This window comes from Rhinatrema bivittatum, chromosome 2 (assembly GCF_901001135.1).
Source record: "Rhinatrema bivittatum chromosome 2, aRhiBiv1.1, whole genome shotgun sequence".
Taxonomy (NCBI): domain Eukaryota; kingdom Metazoa; phylum Chordata; class Amphibia; order Gymnophiona; family Rhinatrematidae; genus Rhinatrema; species Rhinatrema bivittatum.
The window spans coordinates 761,046,112-761,062,745 of record NC_042616.1 but is presented as its reverse complement, the minus strand read 5'-3'; the positions used below and the strand labels follow the sequence as shown (position 1 = coordinate 761,062,745).

The 16,634-nt window shown below is 42.8% G+C and overlaps 1 protein-coding gene across 2 annotated transcripts in view; it reads right to left on the bottom strand.

Moving 5' to 3' along the window:
- Window positions 1-1,478: 1,478 nt before the first annotated feature.
- Window positions 1,479-16,634, bottom strand: part of TBC1D31 (TBC1 domain family member 31) — a 151,838-nt gene continuing 136,682 nt past the window's right edge. For both annotated transcript variants that reach the window (XM_029591966.1, XM_029591967.1), the window contains 3 exons: window positions 15,428-15,560; window positions 7,430-7,564; window positions 1,479-1,787 (listed from right to left, as the gene is read on the bottom strand). In XM_029591966.1, coding sequence (XP_029447826.1) covers window positions 1,645-1,787; window positions 7,430-7,564; window positions 15,428-15,560 — 411 coding nt within the window. In that variant the 3' untranslated portion in view covers window positions 1,479-1,644. The remainder of the gene's footprint in view (window positions 1,788-7,429; window positions 7,565-15,427; window positions 15,561-16,634) is intronic.

Genomic DNA, 16,634 nt, shown 5'->3' with positions numbered 1-16,634 from the left:
GACTAACTTTATTGCTGGGTACATTCAGCGGCACACAGTGGCTAAATATGAACCCCGTATATAACTTTTATAAATATGGTCTAGATTTCAACTAGAGTTTTCGTGATCTTTCTACCTGCTTTATTACTACGAATTGGCAAATTATAGAGGCGTTGATTTAGTGGTAGGTTAGACTCACCATTCACACGCTATTGATTTACTTTACAACATTTTGGAATACTTAGGCCTCTTCGAAAAAAGTTGTAGTTTGCAATGGGAGATGTTACAGTTAGGTATTTAGTGTTTTTAAAAGTACTCTATCAAAACAGATATGGATGCCTGTTGCTGGAAAAATCCTAAGACTTGTCAAGATTCATTCATAATAGTTGTGCCTACCAGAAATCACTAAAGTGAAATATCCTTTCCTTTACCTTATTCTCCGAAAAGCATGTTCACCTCATCAGTCACCTTATTTCAATTTAAAATGTGGCATTAATACGCATTGGTATCTCTTCCTTACCTAAATAAATGTTATTCCAAAAACATTAATCTGTGGAAACAATCTTGAGAATTTTGTGTTTCGACTGTGGATACACCTGCAATTCATCTTTTATGAATTTTTATGAATTCTTTCCTAGGCAGTGCATACCAATTGAACATTCTTTCAGGTTGCTTTGAAGTAACCAATTTGTGAATGTATAGAACAGATGTAATGGTAGATGTGGCACACCAACACTTTGCTATTGATGTAGTTTCTGAAAGTTGAGAGAATGTTAGGATTTTCCTGGTCATCTCTTTACATTGCCTCACATGTATTTTTGTTAAAACAAGATCCTGTTTACTATGGACAGTGTTACATTTAGGTATTTAGCCATGTTTTCAAAAACATTCTCTCAAAGTAGAAACAAGTATCTAGCATATATCTTTCTCTATAAAAATGATCCCACCAAAACTACCCATACATATTTATGCTTCCCAGTACATGCACATAGTTTGTTCGAGGAAAAAGATGCACATACTTTTGAAAATGCAAAGGGTGTACACCTAAGTGCATAGCCCTCCCTCAGGAATGCCACCATCCATGTAGGTAGGTAAAATACATTCATACAAGCCTCGCCAGGCTTGTATGAATGTATTTCATACACCCGCATATCAGTTGAGCAGTTTTGTTTCTGTAGGTGAAGCACCGTTTTACCCATGGAAATGACTTTGAAAATTATCCTCTCTGCACGCAGGAGCCTGGCTGTACATTAGCAGTTGTTGCCACTTGAAAATGCTATAGAGTCCGAGGCTGAATAATACTGGACAGACAAATAACACTTCAAAGTCTGACTCTATTAGCCTCAACGCAGTGAAGAAAAGAACCTCACTTCCTGGCTTCGAAGCAGCTTTAACAGATGCCCATAAATGGAGGCTGACCGTTCTGTCCTATTTTCATGGGACTAAAACTTGAAATCAGTCAGAAATTTTAGACATTTTTAAGGAAAAGAAAAATTGTTTTAAAATTGAAATGGACCAAACTTTATTTTTTTTCTTCAGTATATTCTGTACAAAATAAAAACCATCTCAAAAGTATTTATAATAAATATAAAAATCAATACTGGTGATTAGAAAAGAGTTCTTTCTCACTGATTAGCAAGGGCCTTAGCTCTGTAGCAGTGCCCATTAGGTGGTGCACGTTGTGTTTGAGGATGCAGCACGACGTCTGTTAAGAGACTGACTAGCAAGCTTCTGCCTCAAATCCCGGACTTCGGCCATCAGTTCACGCTCTCTGCAGTCCAGGTCTCCCCTTCCTCTATCTAAGGAAACTTATCAGAAAGAGAAAATATCAAAATCTGGACTTCATTTATTTATTTATTTATTTATTTATTTAATAACTTTTTTATACCGGCATTCGTAGGACACATCATGTCGGTTTACAAAAAACTGAGAAGGAAAGGAAATTACAATGAACAGGGGAGGGGGTAACTGGGTGAGTACACAAGTAAAAGAGAGGATATTTAACAAGCAGCGATACAACTATTTGCATTCGGTTAGGGTTATATATGCAAATGAACTAATATACAATGTTACATGGCATGTGCACTTGACACATTTAGCATGTGGAACTTGATTACAGTAGCGCGGGGCTTGTGCACTTGATACACAGTGACGGTTACAGAGGGGGGGGGGGTGTGGGGGGGGGGGAAGGTTGCAGGGGAGGGGGGTGTGGGGGGGGGGAAGTTCTGGGGTGGTTGAAAAGTATCAGGTAAGGGTATAGGCTAGGTTGGGATTAAGGTGAATAATGGGTAAACATCGGCTAGGATTGGGTGGAATTAGGGTATGCTTGTTTAAAGAGCCAGGTCTTGATTCCTTTTTTGAAATGGCTCAGGGATGGTTCTAAGCGGAGTGTGACGGGTAGGGAATTCCAGAGGGTAGGGCCCGCAATGGAGAAGGCTCTATCCCTAGTGGCGGTGAGGTGTCCAATTTTAAGTGAGGGAGTTTGGAGAGTGCCAGCAAGGGAGTTTCTGGTGGGGCGGTTAGATTGACGGAATTGTGGCATGTCTTCAAGCCAGGGTGAATTGTTGTTGTGTAGTGTGTTGTGGAGGATGGTAAGTGTTTTATATTGGGAACGGAAGGTGATGGGGAGCCAATGGAGGTCTTGGAGTATGGGAGTGATGTGGTCAGTTTTTCTGGTGTTTGTTAAGATTCTTGCCATGGCATTTTGGAGAATTTGGAGTGGTTTAATGGTAGAGGCGGGGAGTCCTAAGAGGAGGGAGTTGCAATAGTCGAGTTTGGTAAGTATGGTGGTTTGCATAACTGTGCGGAAGTCATGGGCGTGGAGAAGGGGCTTAAGTTTTTTGAGGATTTGTAGTTTGTAGAAGCCTCCTTTTAGGAGTGATTTAATGTGGGATTTGAAGCAGAGTTGATTGTCTAGGCTTACTCCTAAATCTCTGACACAGGGCGGTAGTGTGTGATATTGTGAGGCGTCGAGGGTCATTTGGTGGATTGAGTTGAGGGGTTGGTTAGCTAGGATGAGGATTTCAGTTTTCGATGTGTTAAGTGCTAGATGGAGATTGGAGAGGAGAGAGTTAATGGATGTCAAGCATGTTTCCCAGTATTGAAGGGTTTCGCTGATGGATTTTTGAATTGGAATAAGTATTTGTACGTCGTCAGCGTACAGGAAGAATTTTAGTCCTAGTTTAGAGAGGAGGTGGCAGAGGGGGAGTAAGTATATATTGAAGAGGGTGGAGGATAGAGAGGAGCCTTGGGGTACCCCTTGTGTGAGGGGAATGTGTGTGGATTCAAAATCGTCGAGCTTGACTAAGTATTTGCGATGTTCTAGGTATGAGGAGAACCAGGATAAGGCTGTGTTTGAGATGCCTATCTCTGCTAATCGTGATAAGAGGATTTGATGATTTACGGTATCGAACGCGGCTGAGATATCGAGGAGGGCGAGTATATATGATTGTCCGTGGTCCATGCCTTTGAGAACGGTATCCGTTAGTGCGAGTAGGAGTTTTTCGGTGCTGCGGTCTTTACGAAAACCATATTGGGTGGGGTGTAGGATATTGTTTTCTTCTAGGAAATCAGAGAGTTGGGTGTTAACCACTTTCTCCATGATTTTAGATAAGAAGGGCAAACTTATATTTACTTGCAGAGAAAATACACTTTCTATTCACATTTAAAGCACTTAAATCAGGTGTTTCAGCTTCTCAGGAGGAAGTATTAAGATGTGTATGTTTAAATTAACTCTTCTGTATGTCCCAATGAGTTTTTTCAGTTACCTTTAAACATCAAAAAATGTTCCAGTACAGTACATATAGTAGAAGTATGGTCAAGAGCAGAGATAGACAACCTTTATTTGCATGCATGCCAAAAATGCTTAAAAAATTAATGTTCTTCATTTCTGATAACCTAGTGGGTCATTAGCATGTCATCTGTAGTGCTACAATTTGATGTTGAATTCCTTCCTGCTGATGCTGCTCAAAGTGAATTAAACAAAACGGCGAAAAACACCAAATCAAGACCACCAATTGTTTTCTGCACCCATCCTAAATTGTTACTTATATACTGGAACAGAGGCCTTTATCGGTGCTTTTTAATATATTTATAAATGATCTGGAAAGGTCATTTATAAATGAGGTGATCAAATTTGCAGAAGACACAAAATTATGCAGAGTAGTTAAATCTCAAGCGGATTGTGATGAATTGCAGAATGACCTTGTGAGACTAAGTTTGGGCTTCCAAATGGCAGATGAAATTTAACGTGGATAAGTGCAAAGTGATGCATACAGGGAAAAATAACCCTTGCTTTAGTTACACAATGTTAGGTTTTTACCACCCAGGAAAGATCTAGGGGTCATAGTGGATAATACACAGAAATCGTCAGCTCAGTGTGCTGCGGTGGTCAAAAAAGCAAACAATGGTAGGAATTATTAAGAAGGGAATGGAAAATAAAACAGAGGATGTCAAAATGCCTCTGATTTGCTCCATGGTGAGACCGCACCTTGAATACTGTGTGCAGTTCTGGTCACTGCATCTCAAAAAGGATATAGTTGCACTGGAGAAAATGGAGAGAAGGGCAACCAAAATGATAAGGGGCATGGAATGGCTGCCCTATGAGGAAAGGCTAAAGAAATTAAGACTGTTCAGTTTGGAGAAGAGACGACTGAGGGGGGATATGATAGAAGTCTACAAAGTCATGAAAGGACGAACAAGTTAATGTTAATTGGATATTTACTCTCTCAGATAACAGAAGGATCAAGGGACACTCCATGAAGTTAGCAAGTAGCTCATTTAAAACAAATTGAATAAAATTCTTTTTCACTCAGTGCATAGTTAAGCGCTGAAATTCATTGCCAGAGGATGTGGTTACAGCAGTTAGAGTAACTGGGTTTAAAAAAGGTTTGGATAAGTTCCTAGAGGATAAATCCATAAACTGCTATGATGGTAATCAATAAGGAATAGTAGCTTGTAATCTATCTAATGTTTGGGTACTTGCCAGGTACTTGTGTCTTGGATTGGCCACTAATGCTGGGCTTGATGGACCCTTGGTCTGACCCAGTATGGCATATCTTATGGTCTTATCCTCTGGCATGTACGTTTGGGGTTGCTCAGCTATGGTGCTTACAACATTCAACTGCAAGTCAGGACAACTCCTGGAACCTCAAGTTTAACTCCTTACTGATTTTGTAGGTTCCTGGCCAGGTCACTTTATTTTATGTATTTATTTTCTTTATTTTCTGCATTTCAGCCACTTCAAAGCAGATTCCATTCAGGTACTGTAGGTACCATCTGCAGTTGAGTAATATGTACAATATTCTCCTTTCCCATATGAAAGCCTTTATACATGAATTTGCTGGCAGGCCACTCATTGTAAAAATGGCTTTAGGAACGTTTCAAACTGGTTGGTTAAAAGGTGCTACAGAAATCAAAATTATTACGATCAAAATATGCAAAACTGTAGTACAGTTGCAAACAGCCTATGACAAACCCAAGGCCTGACTCTCAAACATCGGTCATATCCCCTTCAACTGAAACTAAGTCTGGAGTAAAAGCAACTGATTTGAAATGCATGGATCTCTTCAATGGCTGCAGTGATTGGACTTATTCTCAGTTCCTGCGATAGAGAAATCTATGCAATTAAAAGCACTAATATTTATTCAGATTCATCTATTTAAAGTTTCTGTACCTTGTGCAATGTTTGAATTGAAACACTGTTCTAGGTCAAACACTGTTTTTAATTTTTTTTTTTAAGTCTCCTAAAGTCCGAGTGCAGTGCTTGCTAAGTGCCAGGGCAAATTTCTAAGCCATTTTGTGCAGCTTATTGGCCTGACTGAAAATTCCCCCTTCTTCAATGCTGCTGAAAGTACGTGCAAAAGGACTTTGCAGCGTGTCTTTTCTCTGCATTAAAAAGGGTGTGGTTAGTTTGGGGGACGAAAACAACGCATGCACACATTGGAGGCCATTTTCAAAAGGATTTACGCACTTCAAACTGGGTTATACATGTGTAAGTACATGCTGTGCCAGAAGTGGGCTTTTGAAAATTGCAATGAAAGAATGTTACATACTGTATCATTTTCAAAAGTATGGGTGCTATTTCCCCCCTCTCAGCTGTCCATACAAGAGAGAGGCATAAAGCAGGCGAGCAGTTTTAATGCGTGCACTTTGTGTGACGTTTCGGGTGTTTTCTTTTGGGGACAGCTGGGTAAAGCAGGCACGTTCAAATTGCTCTTGTAGTTTGCAACTGTGACCTATTAGAAAATCAATGATGACCTTTCAACGGATATCTACAAATAATTAGCATCCAATTCCAAGGTTAGAAGAGGTGCGGCTGCAGGTGTGCACCTGCCGGAGTAAAGGCCAATGGGCCCCCAATTCTACTGGATATCAAAGTCAGAAGCAGCAAAGGTAGCAGCCAGTGGACCTTTGGGACCCTTGAAATTATCTGTTGCTTATCAGCTTCTTTATGACTAATATCAAATATATGGCCATGAGAGGAGAACCTGTATGCTACAGAAGCCTAATGTCCTGCCGCTCAACCACACTGAGGAGAAGAAATATTGGGGCCGAGTACTGCGCTAAAATCTGGGCTGATTTTTCTACGCACGCAGCAAAAACCAGCGAAAGTGCAGGATGTAATAATGGTTGTGTATGTTAATTAGATACATGCATAAAATCCGCACGCAGTAACGCGAGCTAATGACCCTATGTAGTAAAACATGCAGACATCCGTGCAGAAACCTGCACACACACCCATCAGCGTTGCGATTGATTCTTAGGGCAAAAGCCTCTCTTTTTCAAAAGAATGAATAAATTAGTGGTCCAGAAGTTGATGTGAAGGTGGGCAGAGCCACCTTTGACCCCTTCATGATTGGACTCTGACTGCCGGCGAGAGCGTGAAATGCAGATTGGCGATTCTGTCTCATTGAGAAGCTGCTTTTTCTCTACTCATTCCATCCTCTGTTTGGCTCGCCCACAAAAGCATAAAAAAAAGTGTCTCCACACTTACCTCCTGCCCTGACCCAGGAGCTAAAAATCTGCATTAAAAAACCTGCACTAACCTGATGTCCCTGCTAGCACAGCTCCCTGTATTTCCTATAAATAATCGCCTCCTTTGCATGCCATTAGCATGCACTTGCCCAGAAAAATCGCTGGTCTGTAAGTGCGTGTGCGCGCTCTTTTTTCCCGTGCACAAAACCCTTATTATATACCTGTATAGGGCTTTGCGCAGGAAAACGCACGCATAAACACGCATTTAGATGCGCACAAACCCGTGGCAGTTCCAGTGCACCTTATTATATCGGTACCATTATGACTCGAGCCAAAGTGCGAGAATTAGCCCTTCCCTTACAAATTTAATACAATTCATGTCAAGTCAAAGACCTGTTACCAAATAAATCTCAATAGACATTTCTGAAAGAAAAGGACTGTATTGACGAGAACGGTGGCCCAATGAACAACTTACAGTGAGATGAGCTGATCGTTGAAGAAACATCATTCAAGCAAATGTTTCCAGTCTGCTGCTGCAATTCACTCCTGCTCTGCTGCTGGCATTCCACAGCTTTTGGAGAAGACCCAGCTGAGAAATTGCAAAGCACACCTGCATGAAAATAAAAGGCTTTTGGTTGTACCTCTTGGAGTTATACGAAATAGAAAAAAGGCTTTCAGCAGTCAACACTTCTACTTTGTGTCTGCAGCTTTTCATGTCTGGAGGTTTTGTGTTTGGCAGCTTTCACCAATGAGTTCATAAATTCCCTCAATATAACATTAAACTATTGGCTCTCAAGGAAAGCCTCAGATCTTCCCATCCATTTCATCTTAAAATTAAAAAGTAGTGAGGGTGTCAGTCCATTAAAAACAAAATTAGTTAAAAAAAACCAAAAACCAAAAACCCAAATAAATAGGTGGGCACTGATGATAATCTTTATAACAAACATTTTTCTAAAATTTCAGCTGAGCTAGATAGACCTCAATCTTAGAAGAAAATAAAATTGCACAGACAAAACAGTAAGCGACCCAGCTTGCACACTTACAGGTGCTTTGCCATAAAGCAGGGAATTTTTAAAAGAACTTCCACAGCTGAGCGGCTATTTGCCATGGTAAAAACCCTCCCCATAATGTGGAAAAAAGGAGTGGTGGCTTAGGGTTTACTTTACACCAGCAAAGTGCGTGGGGGTAAGGACTCTGTGGCAACGGCTCATCCCAGGTTTTCAAAGAGAAACTCAGCAGGGCATTATGCTTCAGTAGAAAAAAAAAGTGTAAAATCATGCATTAGGGATGGAAAAAAGTCACTTGGTCACTTAATGAGGACAACAACTGGCAATGGTAAAACAAAAAATATATAAGTAATCATTTTAGATGTCCTAAAAGGAGCCAATCATTATACAATCTATGAATCATTTCAGATGATCTGAAGGTTGCCAATCAACATAACAAAGCAACAGAGAAAGCTAACAGCATGCACGGATGCATAAGCAGAAGTATCAACAAAAAGGACGCAATATTGCACTTGTATAAGTTACTAGTGAGACCCAACCTGGAGTACTGCGTTCAGTTATGTAAAACTTTGAGGGAATGGAAGCTTTTACTGCCCTGCTTCTATATATTATAGGGGTAATATTCAGTAAGCAAGCGAGCAGATAATATATCTGGCTACAGTTAGCTGGATAACTTGTTCCAGATATTCAGTGAGATAAACTCCCACTGAATATCCCCGATTAAGTTTATCCGTTTACTTTAGCAGGATAATTTTAAACCTAACTGGATATAGGAAAATTGGTTCTTACCTACTAATTTTTGTTCCTGGAGTACCACAGATCAGTCCAAACTCCTGGGTTTTGTCTCCCTGCCAGCAGATGGAGACAGAGGAAGTTTTATTGACAAACTGCCATATAAACTCATGTACCACCTGTAGTCCCTTCAGTACTGACTTCTACCAAAGCCAAGATAATAACTATTGAACCAACACTAAGAATCTTGAATCCAAACTCCCACAACAAGCAGGAGGAAGGCGAAGTTGCAATAAAATGGAAAATCGTTCCAAGAAACTAAAGGGGAACAGCACTGAATCTCCCAAAAACTCTGCATTATATACAAATCATCAGTACAAGCGGACTCTCTCCTCCCAATGGATGGGTCTATAGACTAATCTGTGATATTCTAGGAACAAAAATTAGCAGGTAAGAACCAATTTTCCTTTCCTATTTATATCCCAGATCAATCCAGATTCCTGGAATGTACCTAAGCTCCCTCAAACTGGGTGGGATTGCAAGAATCCCACTCAGTGGACACTCACCAAAACACATGGAATCCAGAGCCCGGTAAAAGTGTTTAATGACTAGCACAGAGTTGCCCTGCAAATCTCTTGCGGGACACCAGCTGGGATTTGGCCCAAGAGCTTGCCTGAGAACGAGTTGAGTGAGCCCTAAACCCCTGAGGCACAGGAGGACCCTTACAAATATAGACCAAGCCAATCGACTCGGCCAACGCTCAATCATGGCTTTTGACGTCTTGCATCCCATTTAGACCACTCCACAACACAAAGAGGTGATCTGTTTTCCTGAAATCAATAGTAACCTAAAGTTACCTCAATAATGTTCGCTTGACATCCATGACTCGAAGCTCTTTTGCGTGAGGCGCTGACAAATCCAAATCTGGAAAAGCCGGAAGTTCCACAATCTGACTAAGATGAAATGTTGAAACCACCTTAGGCAGAAAGGCACTGTGCGCAAGGATACCTCAGACTTCAAAATCTGCAGAAAGGGGTCTCAACACGACAAAGCTTGAAGCTCTGATATTCTCCTGGCTGAACAAATAGCCACTAGAAAAAACACCTTCAGACCTCAAGTCCTTTATGGTTGCCCTCTTCAGTGGTTCAAACAAAGCCTCACACATTCCTCTAAGCACCAGATTAAGGTTCCAGGAGGGACACATCTCTCTTACCGGAGGACGCAAATTTTTCACTCTCCAGAGAAAATGTATCATTTCCGAATGAGCGGACAGAGGATATACCTGCACCTTACCCCGAAGACAGCCCAATGCTGCTAACTGTGCTCTCAGAGAGTTAAAGGCCAGCCCCTTGACCAAACCATCCTGCAAAAAAGCCAAAATATGCAACACCATAGCCTGGATAGTCTGCACTCTGTTAAGGATACACCAGGACTCAAAAGACCCTCCAAATCCTCACATACATCAAAGATGTGGAAGGTCACCTGGCCTGCAACAAAGTGATAATAACCTCTTCGGAATATCCCCTCTGTCTCAGCCACCTCCTCTCAAAGCAAGACAGAAATGAGCCATCTGATCTGAAAATACTATGCCATGGTGGAGAAAATTCGACAGATGACTTAACCTCAGTGGCCCACCTATGGCCATATTGACCAGATCTGTGAACCATGGAAGACAAGGCCACTTTGGAGGCAACAGGATCAGGTTGCTTGGATATTGCTCTATCTGCCAAATCATTTTGCCCACCAGTGGCCATGGTAGAACTAGAGCATCGATTCCTTCTATTCCAGGTTCTCTCCGGCAGCTATAAAAATGACATGCCTTGGCATTCTGCCTTGTCACCATTAAGTCCATATGAAGATACCCCCATTTCTTGTGAAGGAGATGCATTGCCGTGTCTCACAGCTCCCACTCCCCGGGATCTAGTTTTCTCAGACTGAGAAAATCCATCTGAACACTATCTACCCTGGCAATGAGACACCACCAGGTGCTCTAAGTGCTGTTCCACCCAGAGAAACAACTTCTGGGCCTCCTGAGCCACTGCCCATTTTTGGTCCCGCCCTGTTGGTTGATGTAGGCCACTGTTGTTGCATTGCCCGAAAGAACACACACTGGCCAGCTGCGTAACCATGGCAGAAAGACAAGCAATGCGAAATGCACCGCTTAGTCTCTAACCGATTAATAGACCATGATGCCTCCTTCAACCACTGACCCTGTGCCAATTGCTTCTGACAGACTACCCCCCCCCCCCCAGGTCCAGAAAGACTGGGATTGGTGGTGACTACCACCCAATTTGGGATCTCAAATTCTACACCATGCCCCAGACAGGCGTGAGTAAGCCACCAAGAAAGACTGTCTCTGCGCCTTTCCCTTCGTGCAGAAAGGAAAGATGAAACTTCTCCGATGATGGATTCCACTGGGACAGAAGAGCTCTCTGAAGAGGCCGCATATGTGCAAACGCCCAAGGTATCAGTTCCAATGTGGATGCCATATAGCCCAGGACTTGCAAACGCCCTAACAGGTGATGAATCTGACCCTGTAAAAACTCTTCCTTCCCATGTGTCAAACCAAGCCCTTAGATATTCCAGGGCGTGGCCAGATTTACACCCATCTCAGAGACCTTAACTGCAGTAGCACTTGCTGCACAGACTGCTGACAGAGGTTATTTGACTTGGCCCATATGAGCCAGTTGTCCAGATACAGATGCACCAACACACCTTCTTGTCTGAGAACCACCATCACCAGGATGAATGTACGCAGTGCTGTTACCAATCCGAAAGGAATGGCCCAGAACTGAAAATGTTCCCCTAGGATCATGAACTGCAGAAACTGCAGATCCTCCAGTCAGATGGCTATGTGCAGGTACTTCTTAGTCAAGTCAAGACACGCCAAGATCTTCTCCTTGTGAACTCGCAGCTATGACTGACCTCAGAATCTCCATGAGGAAACGAAGAACATCGAGGGCCACATTTACCTTCTTTAAATCCAAAATCAGCTGAAATATCCCCTCCTTGTTTGGCACCATGAAATAAATGGAATACTTTCCTGTTCTTTGCTCCTCTCGAGGACCTGGCACTATAGTCCCTGGTGGTCCACTGTCCCTTGAACAGCCACCTGCTCGGTGTGGGAGCACAAGGAGAAATGATGTAAGCCTCTCTTATTGGCTAAGCAAATTCTAACACATAACCATCTTTTCACACTTAGGACCCACCGATCTGTAGTAAAGTTGGTCTGTTCTAAGAGCGCTAGACACCCTCCGATGGCGAAACTGGACCGATCTCACATCATATTGAGAACTTTGTACCCCCAGATCCCTGACCGGGGTTGTGTCTCAGGATGGCTTACTCCCATCTTGAAAGGACTGTTCCCAGGACTGTGCTCTGCCTGCCTTGCCTCTGTGACCCGAAGAAACTTTACTCTGGTGAAATCTTTTATTGTCCCAAAAGCGTGCACGAGTGGGAACAAATCTCTGCCCTTTGGCTTGTCTTGTGTTCCAAGTCTTCTCCAAACAAGAACCTGCCTTTGAATGGAAGGGCACCTAGCTGAGATTTGGATCAAATATCAGCCGACCAGTTCTGTAGACAAAGCAACTTTCTAACACTGCAGACATCATAATCCTGGAAGAAGCTCTGATCAGGTCATTAGCCCCATACGCAACAGCCTGTTGCGTGACAGCCCCTGAAGTAGCCAGTGTGTCCTGCAATTGCTGGAGCTAACATAGGCATGCCTTCCGCATAAAACTACTGAAAATTGCAGCCCATATGCTCATGGCCAAGACCTCAAAAATCTTCTTGAGATGAACAACTTTCAATCTTGCACATCTCTCAATGCAGCTGACCCTGACACTGGAATAGTGGTCTTCTTTGTTACCACCGACACCGAAGCGTCCACTTTTGGAAGAGCCATAAGCTCCAATGTCTCCTCCAGTAAAGGATACAGCTTTGCCATTGTTCTGCTAACCTTCAAGCCAGACTCATGCAAACCGCCAGCTTCTTCACAGACTTGTGAAATGGGAAAGCTTTCGCTAGTCTTCTCAACTCATCCAATATGAGACCCTCCCCCTCCAGGTCGGATTCCTTCTGGGAAAACTTGATCACAAGCTCCTCCTTGTGAAAAAGTCACACCACCTTAGGGTCATCTCCCTCGGCTATTGGAACCCCTTCAGGTCCTTTGTCTGGGTCTGCCCCATAAATGGCTGACTCTGCTCCAGGACACTCCTCCACTGCTCCATCGGAATCCTCCAAATCATCTGTACCCTTCCCAAAAATAGTCAAATGCTTATTGAGTGTTTCCTCTTCATTAGCCCGGGTCTCTTTAAGGGCCGAGCACTATTGGTGGACTGAAACTGGGTTCGAGAGCAAACATCTCCTGATGCCTTTTTTTTGCTGAATAAGCTTTGTGCATAAGCAGAACAAAAACGGCAGAAACTCCTAAGAATCTTCTGAATCTTGATCCAGAATATGCTCCTCTGTGCCAGAGCCCCTCTGTAACTCTCTGGGACCGGGTACTGCCGGTAATAGCTGAGGTGGGGATTCTCCTGCCTTCCCCGCAGACACTACACCAGGGAATTCAAAATGGTTGCCATTCCCATGCTAACAGGGAAAGCCTTGGTGCCAGATCCCAACACCCACGGGGTTTGTGCAGCCTTTGGTCTAGTGCTGGGTTCCCCTGAAGTGCCAGGGATGCACAGTGAGCACAAACTATCTGATTCAGCCAAGACTGTGAGTCTGAATAGGTCTGGCACTGCCTCCCGCACGCCATTACCATGTTGCCCTAGCAGGGCACCACTATCACTATCCTGTTTATCTGAGCCTCAGAAAATCCAATGGGTGACCAGCTCTGCAGCAGTAAGCGAGGCTTCTACCGACCAGGCACAGTGATTCCTTCCATGAGGCAGCACCTCTATTCTCTCATTTTTTTTTAAACAAACTTTAATGATGCGTACAATGCTGCCCCTAGCTATGGTCAGAAAGATAATAGAAGGCAATATTTTTCTGCTCAGACGGAATACCCAGTGCAAAGCAGTCTGTGGAATCAACACTGCATCATGGGATATGAGGGATCTGGTCCATCAAATATACACCTCCATGGACCGAGCTGCATCAAGGTTCACCAACCCACAGCTTGTCCACCTCAAACCAGGAGGTATGGTCACCACCAGGACCTAGCAACCTACTTTGAGGATCTGGAGATCTATCTTCTTTTTCTTTCTTTTTTTTTTTTTTTTTTTTTACACACTCCAGACTGCAGGTTTTACACCACTATCATTTGCTGGAGACAGAGAAATACTGAGGGACCGCAGATGGCACACTAGATTAACATGGCAGTGTCAATAAAACTCTCTCTGTCTCCAACTACTCGCAGGGAGGGAAAACCCAGGAGTCTGGACTGATCTGGGGTACGAACAGGAACTTTTGAATAATGCCAGTTAGTTTTAAAGTTATCCAGCACTATAGGCTACCCCATGCTTCCAGCATAGCTCTCCTAGCTATGCTAGAAGTTCTGGGCTTAGGTCGCAGTAGATTGCTACTGTGATCTGGGCTGAAGATCTTCTTAACTCATCCCCACTCCAGAACCTCCCCAAAATGCCCCTTTCTTATTCAGTTTAATCTATGCTAGATATTGACTTATTGGGATAAAAGTTAGTCAGATAAGTCAGGATAATTCAAAACTCGCCATTTAGCTGGATAACTTGTGAGTTATCCAGCTAAATGGCGAGTTATCCATCCAACAGGTCGATACAGTAAAGTGTGCTCCGTCGGAGCGCACTGTCAGCCTGCTCTGGACGCGTGTTTTCCCTTACCCCTTATTCAGTAAGGGGAGGAAAACACGCGGCCCACCCGCGGCACCTAATAGCACCCTCAACATGCAAATGCATGTTGATGGCCCTATTAGGTATGCACGCGCGATTCAGTAAGTAAAATGTGCAGCCAAGCCGCACATTTTACTCTAAGAAATTAGCGCCGACCCAAAGGTCGGCGCTAATTTCTTCCGGCGCCAGGAAAGTGCACAGAAAAGCAGTAAAAACTGCTTTTCTGTGCACCCTCCGACTTAATATCATGGCGATATTAAGTCGGAGGTCCCCAAAAGTAAAAAAAAGTAAAAAAAAATAAAATAAAATAAAATTTGAATTCGGCCCGCGGCTGTCGGGCCAAAAACCTGACGCTCAATTTTGCCGGCGTCCGGTTTCCGAGCCCGTGGCTGTCAGCGGGCTCGAGAACCGACGCCGGCAAAATTGAGCGTCGGCTGTCAAACCCGCTGACAGCCGCCGCTCCTGACAAAAGGAGGCGCTAGGGACGCGCTAGTGTCCCTAGCGCCTCCTTTTCCCCGTTTTTCCCGCGTCACCTCATTTAAATACTGAATCGCCCGCACCGGCGAGGGGCCGGTGCGCGCGCCGGGAGAGCGGGCGTTCGTCCGCTCTCCCGCGGTCTTACAGTATCGACCTGCAAGTTATCAAAGCTATTTAGCTGGATAACTTGTGAGTTATCCAGCTAAATAGCTTTGAATAATGGACTCATAATAATAAGTCTTGTGACTTCATAGAAAGGAAACGAAATAGAAACAAAGAAACATGATGGCAGGAAGAGACTGTATCTGTCCATCCATGCTTTCTTTACTTCAGATACAGTCCTTGTCTCCATCACTTCCACAGGAAGGTTGTTTGTTGCACCCACAACCCTCTCTGTAAAGAAATATATCCTTAGATTATGCTTGAAATGCAAATAAATACACTCACTTTGTTTTAGGTTCTCAAGTTCCTGTACATCAGTCATTTCGTGCTCTAAAATCTTCTTTCGATATGCATCAGAAGCTGAGGCTCTAAGCTTCTCAGTTTCCAGCTCAGCTCTTTTCTCTGCCACATCTGTCCACTAAGCAAGAAAGAGATTATTTCAGCACTGAAAACTGAAAACAGGCAAAGCACTATTTCCTAATGATAAAAATGTATTTATTTCTAGCCATTTAAAATAAGCAAAATTATATAAATTTAAGATGATAAAGTCAAACATCGTGGTCAGCTTGGTTTTGTGACAATTGTTTTGCATGTAAATACAACGGATAAGGTTCCAGGTCTAATTCTACAGGCTGAAGATGAGACTCATGCTAACTTCTGGGAACCAAGATGGAATACCAAAAAATACTGATGCTTGTGAAAAAAGCCAAGAACATATTTGCTGGAACCGCTGAGAATTGTCTATAGCTCCCTGAGTATCTGCACACATTACAAGGCCACACATTTACTTTTCTTCTGTTTCAGAAAAACAATGAGAAGACATCACTTTATGAATCAAAACATATCCTAGGTGGAAAGTTAATTGTCTATAATGCACACATGATGACCCATGATTGACAGGGTTGACAGTACCTATGATTGTTATAGACATGCTGCCAAAAAGTATAAGACAGAAAATGAGACAGAAAAACGTCAGAGGAGCTGATATCATGAAATATGAGCGCAGACTGATCTGACCTCCCTCCCCATCTAATCTACAAGAAGCAGTTTGACCAACTGCTGTAAATCCTAATCTTTGCTTGCAAAAATAATAAGTGGCAGAGCTTTGCTTTCTGTTTACATATTCTATCTTTAACAATCTCTCTAGGGTATGCAAACTATCTAAATTTTGGTAAAATCTTATGCTTTAATCTGATTAGTGTTGCAGTTTTTACTATGTACAGTCTTTATAATAAAATAGCCTATTTGGGTGACATTTCAGTCTCCAAGATTTATTTAGTTTCATTTGCAAGACTCACAAAACTTATAAACAGATAAGAGATGCAAAAGGATTTGGATAAACCTCTCTTTCCTTTGATCAATCATTGACAAGGCATGCAGAAGAGTTATAAAGGAACCTAATGTAGGCACAATGTAAATGCTTCTATGGCCCCAAGAACTGGGCTGAGACCACAAACATAAGCCATCTTTTTAAAGTTCCTGCCAACCTGGC